This window comes from Centrocercus urophasianus, unplaced genomic scaffold (assembly GCF_019232065.1).
Source record: "Centrocercus urophasianus isolate 14NV4802_14NV808 unplaced genomic scaffold, USGS_Curo_1.0 seq_44, whole genome shotgun sequence".
Classification (NCBI taxonomy): Eukaryota; Metazoa; Chordata; class Aves; order Galliformes; family Phasianidae; genus Centrocercus; species Centrocercus urophasianus.
Genome location: NW_024885022.1, coordinates 1459572 through 1476941, shown reverse-complemented (window position 1 = coordinate 1476941; position 17370 = coordinate 1459572). Strand labels below are relative to the sequence as shown.

General features: G+C 40.6%; 1 protein-coding gene and 1 long non-coding RNA gene across 9 annotated transcripts in view; one reads left to right on the top strand and one right to left on the bottom strand.

Annotated features, from left to right (window-relative positions):
* Positions 1-2025, bottom strand: part of INHBA (inhibin subunit beta A) — an 18226-nt gene extending 16201 nt beyond the window's left edge. For all 3 annotated transcript variants that reach the window (XR_006171311.1, XR_006171312.1, XM_042834204.1), the window contains exon 1: positions 1328-2025. Coding sequence is in view for 1 of the 3 variants with exons in the window: in XM_042834204.1 (XP_042690138.1) it covers positions 1328-1715 (388 nt within the window). In the remaining 2 variants the exon portion in view is untranslated. The remainder of the gene's footprint in view (positions 1-1327) is intronic.
* The window catches only part of LOC122168679, an 18380-nt gene extending 1010 nt beyond the window's left edge, over positions 1-17370 (top strand). The window contains exons 2-3 of one of the 6 annotated variants that reach the window (XR_006171315.1): positions 716-12546; positions 17234-17370. This is a non-coding gene — a long non-coding RNA (uncharacterized LOC122168679). Of the gene's footprint in view, positions 1-715; positions 13385-17233 lie in introns of those variants that run through there. The other 5 variants (XR_006171316.1, XR_006171318.1, XR_006171317.1 and 2 more) reach the window with 5 other exon arrangements.

Here is a 17370-nt window from a genome sequence, read left to right as displayed (position 1 = left end):
AAAAGCCTGAACTTGCATGCTGAAGGAACTGATAATGTGCGTATTGACAAGGACGCCAAAGGCGAGGGCTCCCTGTACAGTTGGAAATTGGACAGGCAGCAGGAATGTCTGCTCTTAAAAGCATGCACACTTCTTATGCACGGCTTCCCTGCAAACAGAACATCTGAGTCAACAGGTTTTCAGAACTGGAAACTCTGAGTGTTGTCTTAATTGTTTATACTGCTGCAGCAAACTTTTAAACAAAAATGCTTGGTGTTCCTTTGCATACTTTGCCTACCATATGCTGTACCAAACAAAACAATGACATTCTTTTAAAACTGTCTTGGCAACAGGAAAAATGCTTTGGCTAGACAGCATCATAAAAAGTTGCTGTTAGTTAGATGATAGAGTTATTGCAGGATAATGACATTGTTGCATGTATAAACATACATATGCAAACAGATACATATGCACATACACTGATTTAAAATGAGTTTTTGTCCTATTCATGTAGGAACAAGACAGTAAACTACAACTTTAAAGCTGTTTCCGATAGGCAGTTGATGTGAGCCTTAGCCATTAGTTAGTAAATATCTATATTCTTAGCCCTTACTATATAACAGCTAGGGAAAAACAGTACTGTGAAAAAGTTCAAAATATAACCTATCAAGGTTGCTTTTTTGTTGTTTTTTTGGCAGAAACAGTTTAGGAGCAGAATTTTTTTTTTTCTTTACAGCGTGCAGAAGTCTGCATTACAAATTGGATCAGCTACAGCAACTTGTCCAATTCTATTGAAGTCATCTGACAGTCCCTGCAACTCTTTATTGCCGAAGATGCTGTGTTAAATTAGAAAACAAAAATGCCCTAAAAGTTAAAGCTGTTTCATCTGATTTTATAACTTCCACTATAATTTTTAAAAGAAAGGGCAGCTTCTCAAGTAGTTTGCAGCTCACTTTTCTGTCCTTAGAAAATCCCCAAATGCCTTGAGCCCTTTTTCTTTCACCATCAGCACTGCGATCCAGTACTTTAGTGCAAGTACTTTGGTTTCAGAAGCAGTCAGGAGCACCCCTTTGCAGCCTGACTTTCTGCTTGAGATTGGTTAAAGAGCTTCTTCCCTGTGTGTCTGCCTGTGCCTAGCAAGTGTAATGTGTAGGCAAGACTAAATCAGAAAAACCAAATTCCTTCAGAGTGCCCCCCACCCCCCCCACCTCATCCCATTCGTCCTTCTCCCTTCCCCCAGGTCTCATCTCACAACCTCGCAGAAAGCAGTACTGCTGCAGAGAAGAAAAGAAGTTAATTGCAGTTCTGGCAAACAGGCTATTTTACAGCTTTGTTTTTAAGCACTCACCTGATTCTGCAAAAGTGATGATTTCTGAGGTTTGCTCCACAACTTCATTCATTTCTGCTCTTCTTCCAACATCATCCTCTATTTCCACATAGCCATCGTCTCCCACCTTTCCCACATGGAGTTTCTTGATGGCATTTAAAAGTGCTGCCTTGGGCACAGGCTGGGTGATGTTAGGTCTGTCCCTCAAGTGCAACATGTTCAGTATGTGCTTCTTTACTGCTTCCACCATCTCAGGCTGTGAGCTGGGCACATCCTTCGAGAGCGTGGTGAGGGCACATGATGGACAGTCAGTGACTGAACTGTGCCCCTCGGATCCTGGGGTTGGGGAACTCCTCACTATAATCCAGCAAATCACCAACAGAAATCCTCTCTTCCAAAGCAAAGGCATCCTGGCAGCAAAAGTTGTTGTGATTCCCTTTTTAAAAGGCCCTGCTTTTCCTCCCCCTTCACGCACAGTTTTTTTGGGGGCTGGTTTGTGTTGTTTGTTTGTTTGTTTGTTTTTCTTTCTCTTCAGCAAATTCTCTGGAACAAGAACCAAAAGTTTTCTGTGAAGTTTTGTTTGCAGGTTCCCTCTCTGAATGCAATAAGTGCTGTAGATGTTAGTGGCTGTCAGGGAGAAGAGTTCTGACTCTGTCTCAGAGTAGGAGAGAGACACAGAGAGAGGGAGAGAGAGGGAGAGGACGGATTGGCCTAAAGTGAGTGAGTGAATGGGAGAGGGAGGGAGTTTTGTCTGTGAGTAAAGGCTATGATTAGGAAGGGGGAGGAACAGGCAGGCTGGCTTCCTTATGCTCATTGCTCCCCTAACACACACCTCTCTTCAAATATCACTACTCAGGCTTTCTGCCCTCCTCTCTAAAATCTCTCTCCATTCCTGTAAATTTACTCTTCCTTTTTCCCAGTTTGACCCTTCTGGCTCCCTCCTGGCTGTCACATTCCCCCTCCTTTTTTCTCTTTTTTTTTTTTTTCTTTTTTTTTCTTTTTTTTTTTTCCCCATTTGTTTTATTCCTACAACAGTATCACTGGCTTAACTAAACAGAGGAAACATGAATGAATGAAGAGTGAAACCTTTTATTAATGAGCACCTTGCTCTTGTCCTGCCTGGTATTGTTAGGGTTAGCAGGAGATCTTAAATAGCTTGTGAACAAGATGGGGATGACGGCAGGGGCTGAAAGTATTTTGGGCAGAATGCTATTCTGCCTTGAGTGGAAGAGAAAAAGATCTTTTCTGCTCATTTGTAAATGCTGGAGGTTATCAACACTGGCAGGAGATCTGACAGAAGCAAAATAATCCTGTTGTTTGGAGGGCTCTATTATACTTGATACGCTCTCCAGCTGCAGAATGCAAGCCAGGCACTGAGAGCACGAGCAGGAGGAGCTGGTAGGGCACAGGTCTGTGACATGCAAAGGTACTGCTCGGGAACCAGAAACATCCCTGCTGCTATGCTAGCCTGTGCCTAGAAGTTCCTATTTAGGTTTGGGATTAATCAAGTAATGTCTGAAAAATGCTTTGAAGACGGAACATATTACATGTCATCTGGCCAAATCGTACTTGCTCCTGACTCAAGCAAATCCCTCATCAGTGCCAATAATAATTCTGTCTGAGTGAAGACTGACTAAGATCTTCTACATTTGGCCCATTGTTATTCAAAGGAACTTTTTGTTTCATTCATTTAAACCACAGAATCATAATATTAGAATAAGACATAATGAGTGAAAAGCAATCTTAAAGCACTGCTAGGAGCCAGAGTTCCAGTCCCTGTCAGCAGAACCTTAGCAGCTCATTCCGATGAGGCTTCTGCCCTGCAATGGGAAGTTTCTCTTAGGGCTTCGTATTGCCTCTAACCTCAGCAGCATCTCCGTGCTGCACCTTACTTAGCGAGGGTGAAGCGAACAAACTCCCTCACATTTGGACTTTGTAACAGAGAAAACTACAGCTGATGGAGTTGAGCTTCTGAGGTTCTTTCACACTGGACTTAAACTTCTACTGATTTTCTCAGAGCTTCTGCTTCTTTGGCATTTACCTTCTTTCGTTCTCTCTCTCTCTCACACGCACCTCTGTCTTCTTAGGTGTGCTTACCTCCCTCCAAGCAAACATTTCACTTTCAGTACATTACCATCAACCACTGTATTTGAGTGGGAAAGAGTAATTTATAAAGATGAGCACTGTGAGGTCTGTCGTTTCCGTGAGATAGCTCCCGGCACGCGGGCAGAGAGACAGGCAAGGGATTGGAGTTGGAGTGAGTGAAGCATACAGAAGTAATTGAAAAATCAACCAAGTTTTACAAATGTTATATACTGCAAGTCCTTTTCAATTAAGGTATTTTATAAGTCTTTCACTGTTAGAAGGCATTCACAGTACACCCTCATCTGCGTTTTACTGACCTCAGTTGCTATACTGTTATATACTGTTACACTTACAGGTCTGTCAGCATTATAAACCCTGCAGCCATTCTTATAAACACATCTTTGTAACACAAACCTCGCTATAATACATCTAAATTTCTTGGATCTTGTGAACAGCCCAAAGTCTGTTGTAATTATATGAAGTCTGAAAGTCAGCTTGAAATAGAACTAAAAGTTTAATTGGACCAAAGGAAAAAAAAAAAAAAAGAAAAAAAATTCAGATGAAAATACGCATTCATGATTAGATGTACTAACAGATGACATAATTAAAGGAGTTATTTATAGTTCTAATACAGAATCTATCCCATAAGTGTCTGATGAGAAGTAAGGGATAGGCATATTTCAGTTTAAAAGACAGACAGTGCACTTGAGTTGTTGCTGTGCGGCGTGCGCTGCTTGCCAATGTAACAGGTACACCTCTCACAGCCTGTTACACGTAGGGATAGCGTAGCATGCCTGCATGCCATGCTGATGACAGATTTAATGCTAAAGCATAACTTTCTAAAAGCATTGTTTTCTGAAAGCGATTTTGCTGGTACCACTGATAGAGAGTTCATTCATCCTTCCAGATATGCATGCACACACACATCTATGTTCACGTCTGAAAATACAAGGTTTGAATAAATAGAGAAATGCTGGTTCAGATTCTTTCCATAAAATTACCTGAGTTGCAAAGCTCTGCATATACATTCATTCAGCATCGCCCTAGCAATATGCAACAGCATGCACATGAATTGAAAGTTTTAGTTTTAAAAGAAAAAAAAAAAAAAAAAGCTGGTTTAAAGTTTTACCTCTCTAGTCCTCACTCTGAGAAGGAGACTGCTGTATTGTGCATTAAGAACTGCTGAAGTTCCTCTTTGTGGTACTTATAATGCGAAGCTTTATACTGTACTTCTCGTGTGTACACTCACATATAGTGTCTGTCAAGAGTAAGTGGGCCGGATCAGTGTGCTGGATTGGTTAATCCTGTTACATCAGCAATTGACTGTTTTTCCTGTATGAGACATACTTCTGGTAATTATCTAATGGAAACTCCTAATTGTCTAGCATGACAAAATATCGTGGATTCAACTTGTAGTGGTGATCTGCGTATCCATTTAAAGAATAGAACTTAAAATCAGACTGAATGCAAACACTATGAGTCAGGAAGACACTCTCCAACTTGTTTTATTGCATAGCTAGATATAGATATTATTAGATGTAGATAACACTGATTTAGTTCAAATGCAGTGTTTGCCAGATATTTAATTACTAGTTAGCAAATTGTTTGAGTCTGCTATCGTGCTAAGGATATACAAGATAATCTATCTGCAAATTTGGATTATTTTCAAATTCAGGAAAATGCATCTGGTTAAGAATCCTTTTGCAGAGGATACAATTTTTAGTTCACTCTTTGTACAAATATGTCCTTCTGTTAACTTAGGCATACTTTTAAAGTTCTTCAAAAATGAATCATATTGCTCATGTCCAAGTCTCATGGCTTCTTGACGTGCAGATTACATCACTATTAAAAACTATTTAGACATCTAAAAATAAGCTGCAATGAATTACAGGTGAAATAAAATCAACTTCAACTTCCATTTCAGTTTACATTAGCGAAACTCAAAAATTACCGTATGCCAATTAGGCAGTACAAAATTAATAGAGATACATAAGGTCACAAGTAAATTGAAAATCAATCTCCTTTCTTAAACACACATAATAACTGGTTTTATGTGGTACCGTTTATGACAAATGGCATGATCATGCAGTCTTTACTCATTCAAAACACCCACTGATTACCAGAAAATCCCCATCCTTCAGATTTTTTTTTTCTTGGCCTGAATCGTACTTACAATTGTATTTTTATGTCCTGTCGGTAATGCACATTTAATCTGTCTCAGAATATGACTGCTGTGGACCAGGCAAGAAAGATTTCAAATTTTCTTCTCCCTGATACCAGGGAGTACTCAGAGCAGCACTGATTCCAACCAAACTATGTGCTCTATTCACACAACAGCTTTAGTAGAATGAGCAAAAAATCGGGAGTTAATGGGAAACATATGACCAGATAGGTTGTTTTGTTTCCCAGTTTTTACATGCATATAATAAGTTTTCAGGCTGTAACGTGCCGTGGATTGAAGCCCCTTGAAACAGGTTTCCTTCGTTTTTTTTCTGCGGTCTGACACTGAGGGTTCCAGTTGTTGCAAAGAACATTTTATTTTTATTTTTCCTCCTTGAAGGACAGCGAGAGAGACACGCTTGAAGAAACAAATGGTGAGCATGCACGTACCTACTTCTGTGCAGGACAGTCACTTTTGTGGGGATCCTAAACCCAAGCTTTGACAGAGGACTCAGAACTGTGTTTTTCTCAGGACCAAACTGAATTTGGTTCTAACCGGCGTCCTCAACCCCTCTGAAATTAGTTACATACTGGTGGCACAGTGACTGCTGTCATTTGGCAGCAGACAGGCGCTCAGCAAGAGATCTTGTACTGCCTTGGTTTTATAGAGAGTGGAAAATCTGCCCCACAAGTACCAGAGCTCTGTACCCAAGCATCAGGCTGGGGGCTGCTGAGGGCTGGGGTCCGGGGAGGGTGTGTGGTCTGTGGCAGAACCGGAGGGCTACAAGCAGAGCACAGCAACCGTGTGCGTGATTTATAGCCAGGATAATTTCTGAAAGGAGATTAGGAGAAGTGAAAAGCATTATTCATTTCAGAGCATGCTCCTTGTTGCCTCGGGGAATTCGTGTATAGCTTTACCAAAGGCCTAATGAAAGCTTTACTCAGTGACTAATTTTTTTTTCACACCTATTTCTCTCTTTATAAATATTTTTCTCCCCACCCCTCCACTTCTTCTCATTTTGTTGAACACAGCAACACCTGCTGGCAGCGGTCCGGGAGTACTGCTGGAAAGGCCCACTGATCTGGCTCTTCAGACCAGCTGCCATTAAGCACTGCCAAGCCATATTAATGAGCTGCCTCTATTTTTACCCCTTCCTGCCAGAAAGGGCAATTGCTCTTGGGAAAGACTTTAGCTGTTTTGTTGGTTTTGTTTTTTTTTTTTTCTTTTCTTTCGTTCTTTCTTGCTTTCTTTTTTTTTTTTTTTCCTTTTTTCTGCCTTTATTTTTTTTCTAGCAGATTCAGAATCCAAATAATCACTGTTCATTTCGTGAAGTTGGGATTTCTAATGTCAGTTCTGATGCCGCCAGTTGAGACCACATACAACATCAGAGTGACACCAAGCCTATCGAGCTGGCTTGTAGGCACGCTTCTGTTCCTTGCTGAATCAGAAATAACGAAAGGAGTGGGACAGAGAGAAAGGTTAGCGTAGCAGCAACCTGCTTCTTATTTCCTAATTGTGGATTTTATCCTACAAACCATTAAAAAGGATGGCCCGGTGCCACTTCATTATTCACCTAGTGGAGGTTGTGTGATTTACTGGCTATTTTGGAATTCCAAATTGCACACAATAGCATTTGTGTGCCTCCATTCCTGCTTTGAAGAGCAGTCACTAGAAAACACTTTGGCACAGATTTCTGTGCAAATCAGCTGGAATTTCACTCTGGTGTACCTTATTTTACTGTAATAGCAACAAAAGATGTGCCAGAAACTTATATTTAGAAGTTTTATGTTTCCGCTTTTATGTATAAGGACCAATTAAGCCTTGTCTTTTTGCTGCAAACTCTAATACTTCTGTGCTGTTTGGAGGGGCCAGTGTTTTCAGTCATAATTAGTGAGCCGGTCAAAAAATAAAGTTCAGTTGAGGATAAGAACTCAATCTAGAGGGTGGGGTAAATAATAGCTTTCAACTTCTTGCCTTTTTTTTTATACTAATGGATGACACTTTTCTCAGGGGGGCAGAATAAGTAAAAATGTTCTGATTGAAGTGATTCTTGTATAAAGTCAGTCTGGCTGACAAAAGCAAGTATGTTTTCTTTCTGTCTGAACTATACCTACATCTTCTGCTATGCAATTCACTCATCTTCCTTTCCAATCCCTGAACAGTGAGTTATTTCTTTAAAAGGGATACTTTATGTCTGTGCTATTTTAGCATATGTGTGGCCATTTCACACTTAAAAACAAAAAGCAGGAAACAGGAATACACAAGCCAGATGATGGTACTGGTATGAGATGATACGACACAAATTGTGTCTTCTGTGACCAGTGCTTGTTTAAAGCATTTCCCATGGGGTAAAATCTATGTACAAAGAGAATTTTCTCCAATCTGCAGAGAGAATGGTGTTAAACCACAACTACATGAAATGAAGTGGTTCATAAAACCTAGTGTCCTGCCTTGGTGGCTTGATAGGCAGATTTTTGTCACATTACTGGGGTAGTCTTTTTTTCCTTGAGAAGCAGCTCTGTGTCTTGAGTGATACTGTCTTCAAAGACATTTCCAGAAGATGTGACTGGAGTCACGTCAGTGATTTAAATCACACAGGGAGGAAGCCCCAGATGACCGATCCTGTTTGGTATCAAGGTGGGTGAAAAATCTATGGCTAAAGTTGAAGCAGCATTTAACATTTATAGGTAAGTTAAAGCTAATAATGAAAATTAGATTGCACTGAATTAAGTTGCACAATGAATCATCGCAGCCATTCCTAATAACAATTGTTCTTAGACCAGTGGAGTTTTGTCAAGAATAATGGATGTCTATTTCTCTTACAAGTTCTGAATTCTCTGTTCTGTATTCTTTTTACTGCAGCTAATCACAGCGTATTGAATGCAAACTCTTATCTTTCAGCTTTTAGAGCCAGTTCTCAGTGCCACTGAAGTTAACACTGTCTGTGGGACCAGAAGTCAGCTGAATTGAACTTTGACTTTGAAGATTAATATTAACCATTGAGAGATGGAAAGAGAGACTAGAAATCAAGGCTTAGGCAAAAGCTGTTCAGCTGATGTGCTTCTTAAAGTAATATTGCCTGTGGGTTTCAGAAAAACCTGCAACTCTTTCTGTAATAGCAGAGCTGAATGTTTAGTTAATGTAAATTGGAGTAGCGCTCCTCAGAGTGCTCTTTTCTCTCTCTTCAGAGACAGAAAATCTGAAGTCTTTTTTTAATTTAACTTCCACGTATCAACGTGTATTTTTTGGCTTGTTCTTTAAAACATAGATCCCAATGGTTGTATTGTAAGAAAGGCACGATTTCATCTCGCTTTAGCTCCCTATATGACAGGGATGCATTTTTTACTGTTTTGTGTGCTTTTCAATCTGCAGATGAGTGGGAGAGAACTGAATGAAGCTCGTGAGCTGGCCATTTGCTTTGAGTTGAACTCAACAAGAGATTACTCTGACAAATCTTCCAAAGTAGTCATCGTGCACAGGCCATTGGGAAAAGTTGTAGCAACCCACACTGATGGATATTCCCTCTTTGTGAGAGTGACAGGTAGAGAACTGGCATAAGTGAAACACTGAGGACACCGACATGTGCCTTGAAGAGGACATGCTGATCTTGTGCATCGCTGCAGCTTTTCCCACTGTGAATCCCCAGTAGAACAAATCACCACGGAAAAGTCAACATATCCAGAAGTGAAGATGGTAAGGAGAAGCCTGACTGCTTACAGCTTTTCCGAGCAGAGTATTAGATGGGGTCCTGGGAAGTCTGGATTCTCTAGCTCAACTCTTGATTGCTGGGCCCTTAGGACAAGTCCATAACTTCCCCATCTGCAAAATGGAAACAAAATCATGGGGAGTACTGAGATCAGTGGATCAGGAATAGCAAAAAAAAAAAAAACCATCATTGCAGTTGCTTGGTTTTTCAAAGTGTTTTGGGATCTGAAGGAAGGAAACTGTAGATGGAAGCAGGGTGTGGATAAGCGCACAAGCTCAGCTGATGTCAAATGAAGTGCAGTCAGTGCTCCCAGTGTGTTTTTGCACTTCCTTGGTACCTTTGGAAGTATCCACCAGTGCTTCTTCCTCAGGCAGCAGTGACCTTATAAGGGAGGCAGTTTCAAGCCCTGTGAGCCTGCCTTGGCTCTCACAGAGCAAGAAACCACAGATACCTGTCTATTTATCGAGAATCTCAATTTGCCATTAACCAGCAAATTCAGAAGCTCCCTAACTTGAAATGTTGTTCAGCTAAAGCACATAATATGCTTTAGCAATATGCAGTGAACAATGCTGTGCTGTATCCTTACTACCAGCACCAGATTTAATTTTGGTCATTTAAGATCACTTTCAGACTCGCGTCCAGCACAGGCATCTAACCTCTGAGGGATGGGGTTCAGTGATTATTTTCATTAGAAATTAGGAAGTTTCTGAGAGTGTTTCACATATGCCAAGTGAGAGAAGTGAAATAAACACACATTGCTTGCTAATGTAATTAAGTTGCCCCCCTTCCCTATAAGCACACATACCTTTTACAAGTCAGAATTTCCACATTAAGATGAAAATCTAAGTTCTGAGAACTTATTTCAGAATTTTCCCCATATCTAGAAGTAATAACACTTGAGATTTGCCTTGGTAGCACTGAGGCTGATCCTTTGGAGTGGATGTAGTGTCCCCAGATCTGGACTGAATTCCCTAATCCACTTGCACTAACTTTTCTCATGTGTTTTCATGTTTTGTAGTTGAAGCACCATGCTTGTGTTTGAGTGCATGTGGGAGGGACAGCATCTAATTCAGTACCTGCTTGCCCAGCGTCCTTATCTACAGACTTCAGTGTGCACACAAAACATGGGGCAAGCGTGTTTATCAGAGCACACAGAATTGTACCTGCCAAGCTCAGAGATCTCTTACAGGTGCTTTTAAAATGGGCTTTAAGATCATCCTGTAATCACTGGGAGAACAGCGGGCTGATATGCAGCAGTGATGGCCAGTTGCCTAGAATATCAGTTCTTCTTCAATAACTTTCGTATGCCAACGATGAACTTATAAACAGTTATTTTCTTTATTCATTGTCTGCTTATTGGTGTCATGCCCTCGTGATGACTCCTGCTAAAAGGGGTGACATAAGGTAGCTCAGAATAAAGTTTTTGTGTGCAAACAGGGCTCATCTGTGTATCCATGCACACATTTTTTAATTGCTCCTTTGAAGCCGTCCATTCAGAGGCAGTAACCAAGCATCTAGGAAGTATAAAAACAACAAAGAAGTGTTCAGATATTTCTCATGAAGCAGATTTTGTAGTTAGTTCTCATTCTTTTTTCTTCCCGCTTAAACTGAATTTAGCTCCTCTGATCAGAGCCAAATTGACAGCTTTGAATACTAAAGTAATCTGCTTGCTCACGGGAGAATTACAGCAGGGAGAGCCACAGGACAGCTTTCCTCACCCACTCGCAGAGGCTGGTTCATCCCCACGGTCCAGCAAGCTAACACGACACTCAGCAGAGCTGCCTGATGCTGTGACTTGTTCTGAGTGGGGACTGATCTGAGAAAAAGGAATCCTTTCATACCAGTCAGCACATAGTCTGGAAGTGACGCTCAGGGTAGTATTGCTGAGAGGTGTCTGCACCTTAGTTCTCCAAAATTATCGATGCAATGACCAGTGGAAGTCCGAAAAGCCAACAGAATGTGTGCTTTTGTCAGGAGGGGTGTGGAGAGTAAGACAGAAGGCACTATTTTGAATTGGCACATACAGCCTGGGTGCCCTGGGTGCACCTCTGACATGGATGTTGTGTGCAGTTCTGCTTTCCCCATCTCAAGAAGAACATAGTGGAGTCAGAGAAGAGGCATTAAAATGGTAATGGTAGTGGAGCAGCTGCCTAATGAAAAAAAGTAAAAGGCAGAAACTCTTCAGTTTGGAGAGAAGGCTGAGGAAGGCACGCTTGGGATTTAGAAAGTCATGAAGATGGCAGATAAGGTGAATGTAGAACTGTTATCCACCAAACCCTGCAGTGCTAGAACCAGGGGGAACTCGTTGAAACTAGTAGGAAAAGATTTAAAACAGATACAGTGCTTACACAATGGAGACTGAACTTCTGGGATTTGTTGCCACAGGAGGCTGTGGGGCAGACAGTATCAGCAGACTCAAAAAGGTCCATAAATAACTACCAGAGGGAATAGGCAGGGACATATCCTTTAACATCCTTAATACAACAATTGCAGATGCTGGGGAGTTTGAAGAGAAAGACCCACAGAAAGTGGCCAGACTCACATTCTCTCTGCTCAGAGCATTTGTTGTTGGCTTGAGAAAAGATGGACTACTGGCAGGACCATGCAAGAAGCTTCCTCATGTGGGACTGAGGCTCCTGTCTCCATGCCACAGAGAAGAGAATAATGCTCCTGAAGGTGATTCAGAGCAGAACCTACCTTTTCCTGCCCTGAATCATCTGTTAGAAAACCCTATCTCTCACCATCAATTTCACAGGAAATCTACCCTAGACAAAAGTTAGTCCCGTGAATAACCATCTTAGTCACAACTGACACAGGTTGGATTTGAACTGCTAATCTGGAACTGAAAAAAGTGTCATATACCAAACACCAGTTGTTCCACACACCCCCACCTCTGGTCAGTTCGTTGAGGGTTTTTAAGAGGAAAAAAAGTATTAGAGTTCAGTACTATTAGAAAGATTATTGGCTGACTATGATCACATCCAATTGGAAGCATTTCCTCAGCCAGTGATGCTGAAACAGTACGTCAAACTCTGGTTAAGATGAAAAGTTAAAAAAACATCTTTTGTATATGTTAGACTGCTTTCTCATAGTCTCAAAGCTGAATCACTGGGAAAGACTGCTTCTGCTGTCTAGCTGTGAAGCTGTTCTGAATTGCCCAGGTATGGCTGGATGTCTCAATGTTTGTGGGAAGCCTGCTGCATGTCACCATCTGGAAACAGAAACAGCAGGAGAGGCTGGAATTGCAGTAGGACATCTGAATCAGAAAAGGGAGGTGAAAGTCAGGAGGTGAGTGTTCCACACAAAGCTACCTCAGTAGCTTCCTTTGACCACTCCATCTCATAGAAATGAAATACCTGCTTGTACGACACAGAATAAGCTGTATTTCATTACAAAATATCCACATAGAATAAGCTGCTTCAACAAGCAAATACAGACATTTTTATATTACTTGGAGTTGGAGATGCTGGGAGACATTTTCAGTCATCAGCTGAAAATCTGATAGCTCCAGGAAAAGGAAAGTTCCAAAGCATATTCTGGGATTCAAAAATGGACTGAAATACAGTAATAACTGCACAAAATTTAAACCTGTCTTTTAAAATGTGTTTGAACTTCAAAGTATCAGGGTCTCTGGTAGCATGAATTCCTGGTACTCAGACAGTACGTGACAGGCAAAAATCTTTGCAGAAATCTACTGATTAATCTCCGGTATAGGTAAGTGTTGAAACTGGTATTTGTTGTCTTTCTTTTTTAACTTGGAAGATACAAAGTGGAAGTTTGCTCATAGCACTTGGTTGGCTGCCCAGGACTTCCAAAGAAATCCATGGTTGGAAGGATGGAAAGGGGAACCTGCCATGATTTCCAAGCTTTTCTTCCTGCTGGCTAAAATATGTTGCTACCTGCTTTGGAACTGAAAAACCACTCCACGCTGTGCAAAACCTCCAACAGAAAATGTTTAGAATATGGTTAACTGTTTTATGATAGAACATTTCTGGAGCCTGGAGAAGCCTCCATGGTAACCTGACAGCAGCTTTCGGTACCTAAAGAGGGGCTACAAGAAAGAAGGGGACAGACTATACAGGAGGGTCTGTGGTGACAGGACAAGGGGAAACAGTTTCAAACTAAAAGAGAGGAGATTCAGGTTGTATGTAAGGAAGAAGTTTTTATAATGAAGGTGGTGAGGCGCTGGCACGGGTTGCCCAGAGAGGTGGTGCTCCATGCTCCATCTCTGGAGATGCTCAAGGTCAGGATGGAGGTGGCTCAGAGCACCTGTCTGAGCTGTAAGTGTCCCTGTCCATTGCAGGGGAGTTGGACTAGATGATCTTTAAGGGTCCCTTCCAACTCAAACAGTTCTATGACTCTATGATTTCAATATCTGTATACTTTGCATCTCTGTTTCTGGCTGAGCCTGCACGTATTACTATTGGGACCATTATTCACTGTTTAGTTCAGAAAATCCCTTTTGTTTCTCTCACAAGATGTCCGTGAGAAAATGAGAAGCACGGTGTTATTAGTGTTTGGACAAATAAATTGTTGGCTTGCACACTCCATCTTTTGTTTCTTTCCTTTTGTTGTTCAGAAAGGGCATTTGAATAGGCTCAGCTCAGGAAGGTTTTAGCAATATGTTGTCAAACCTCTAGCTCCTGTTTGGGACTGTTTTCTCAGTGCACACAACACAGAGTTGCAAGCGGTGTCATATGCTTTTACATTGTCAGTGCAAACGCTGTTCCCCTCATGTGAAAAAGTTAACATGACAGAAAGAGTCCAAAGTATCTGACCTTCTCGCAGAGTACCTCACAGTTACGTTCAGGGCTGCACAATGCGAGTGCTGTTACTTTACAGGGGTAAGAATTCAATTTACACTGGCAGTGCTTTCACAAGAGTATTTCAGTTCAGTTAGTAAATATTTCCAGGTGGCCAGGTCTAATTTTAGGGAGGGCAAATTTACAAAGGCTAAGTGGCAGGCAGGGTTTCTATAAGTCTCTATCAGTTTGGAAAAAGAAAACGTAATTAAACACAGCATTCTTCACAAGATTAACTTGATGCTCAGCATTCTACATTTCATGTCTAAACTTTTTATGCTGTTGCTGTTAAAATCCATGCTCCAAGGACACATAAGTTCCACTTATAATGGCATTCTGGAATTAGTAACGAAAAAAAAAAAGTTGTTACATGTCGGCAGACAAGGCAGAAAATGGAGATGATGCATACAGATTTATGTTGGAAAGGCAGAGGGGTAGTTTTTGACTGGTTTTGAGTTTGCTTATGAGAACAGAGAAAGTTAAGCGCTTGCTGCAGGCCAGCCAAAAAGTCTTTCACCTGTAAAACGAAGCAGAAGAGCAAAATGGTGGTTGTCATTGCAAAGCTCCACCAGAAGCCTCCTTTCAGTTCCAAGGGCTCTTTGTGCCCTGGGATGCTGTTAGCCCCTTGTTAGTCATTGCTAGCAAAAAAACTCAACGACACACAACTAAGTTTGGTCAGTTTGCTCAGCTGCTGTTGATGTCACTCCTTGCCCACTAAGAGTAAGTTACTGTAATAATCCTCCCTGTTTATTAATCATAGCTCTGGAGAAAGCAAAAGTTGGCTGACATCACTTCTCAAGAGGACTGGCTAACTCATGCTCAGCTTTAGTCAGCTTTGCTATAGCATCTCTCGCATGTCATATGAAAATAATTACCACCTCACACTTTCCATGTCTGACCAATCATCCTCTTTTTTTCCTCTTTATGAGGTTACAGACCTTTGCCTATTTCAAACACCTGCTGAAGGTGTAATCTATTTAGAGATGAAGGAGAACTTTTTTAACTGGAAGCAGGGACATTCCAGGAGATCCTCATAGTATGACGCCACTTGCCATATAAAACATTAGTGACATATATTATAGTGAAAACATCATCTTCCAAAGTGTATTAAAATGCTTCAGACATAGGCCATCATAGTCTGAATGCAGAGTATTCATTGCACTAGGCAATTTGTGCTCTACTTTTGCTTTGAATAGCATGAAATTTAGCCTGCCTGTCTACATATCTTTATAAGAAGGCTGATAAGCCAAATTTCAAGGGTAATTTCTTCATTGTTGATTTTCTGAAGGATATTTAATTAGTGATTTGCTAAGAAGCCAATGTCTTTCTGTCTTGCTGACCTTGCTATATTCCACCCAACATCGAGGAAGAGATAGAGTCTACCCTTGGCTTTTAACTCCATATTTCAGTGAGTTGGAGGCCAAAATTCCCACTTCCCACTTTGAGAGAAGTTAAGCAGGGAGAAGTTCTTAGCCAGACAGGGAGAGCTATTTCACTTCAGCAAGTGACTCTTTCTCACTGGGGAAGGAAATAGAGATAAGACATTGAGCTAAACAACTGTCACCTGTTATGGATCAGGGAAAAAGGCAAAAAGGGACAGTCATTTTTATCTCAACAAGTCACTTGTCTCTCTTGAACTTTTCAGTGTTTCAGCTTACGTGAGATAACTATGGTGATGGTCTGTTTTGCTTTCCAAGCACTGGAAATTTCTTAAAGAAAGCATCACAGCATGATATAATTGCAGAAGAATAGATTTAACCTTATATGATACAGTTTCATCTCTTACATGATAAAAGATGCAGGATTTCAGTCACTGATACCTGTGTTCCCATCTTTCCTATGAGATTTGTATATCCTCTCATTTACAAGGATCCTAAAGACCAGGTTCAATAGCATAAAAAGTTCCTAAATTCTCAGCAGAATTATTTGTTGAATCTGATTAAAAGAAATGGAAAATCAGGCACTTTTCTTGGTAAACTACTTGGCCTTCATTTGTAGGTTAATGCACCTTAGGCCCAGATTAAATTCAGCTAATGTCAGCTTCCAGGCACTGTATGTTTTCATGGATTTGTCTTCTTATGAGAGGTGTCATTACTGTCTGATACCCATTCTTCCTGTAAGGATTGTGAAACCATCATTAAAATAGCATCTTAATATTCTCTTTGGAAGGTGAATAAGTTTGAGCTTCTTAAGGTTATTACTGATTAAATAATGTCAGCCTTGTATTTTTCCTGAAGCTTTTCTGATTTCATGCTCTTGCTTCAAAAACGCTTCTTTTCTCTTTTTTTCATTTTTTAATTTTCTTTTTTCTATCTTCTTTTTCCTTTTTTTAATGCGTGTGCATAGTGCCATACACTGAGGAAACACTGGTTTCTTACTGCTTTGCAGCACAGTGTAAAAAGCTTTGCTCATTTCCTCTATTTACTGTAACCTCTTAATTTGTTTCACTGTTTCATCCTGTATGGCATGTATTCTTTGTTGAAAGGTGTACAGCATTGCTCTCCATAGTTCTAAGACACCTGTTATGTGCTTTAACAGAACACAGAAGCTAAGGCAGCCTGTAGGATGGGTCTCTTGTACAGATCATTGTCATCTGAGCACTCTGCCTAAGTGGTCTGCTGATATAGTTATTTATTGTGGCACCAAACTTTCATCACTTCTAGTTGTGGCCAGCAGTGATTTCATTTTTATATTCCATATTATGTTCCCAAATCACTATACTGAGTAACACCGAGCCTTCCGGAGATCCAGTGGAATTGAAATGAAGTGCCCTACTCTGTGCAATTCTTCATGAATAGTTCTGTTTATCAACTGTTAGATACAAACCCACCTCACGTCTCCTCTGTTGGTTTTAGCACACTGATTTTGCATTCCAAACGCTAATCAGTATTCCATGAAATCATGCAGATTGGTCTTTCATAGTGCTTTTGTGCGTGTTTTGTTGTTGTTTTTGCTTTTCAACTTAAGAAATCTGGAATCGGTTATTTTGCCTTGTGCAGTGTCAAAGCGTCCAATGTGCAAAGACAATTTTCATCCCATGTACTTGTTTGAAACTGTACAAACCTAGCATGAATTAGGCAGATCTTTAAGAAGCAGACAGATTGCAACAAATCTAAGCCTTTTTTTTTTTCTAAAAACACTGAATTTTCTCTTTCTTTTACAAATATTAAAAGCCAACACTAAGTGATAAATGAGCACCGGATCCAACTCCTTCAAAAATGCTGGGAAGAAAATAACTGGAAATGGTGAAGGCAAATTACAGAGAGCAACATCTGTAGTCATCGCTGCAATACAAAGTTGTCCATTATGA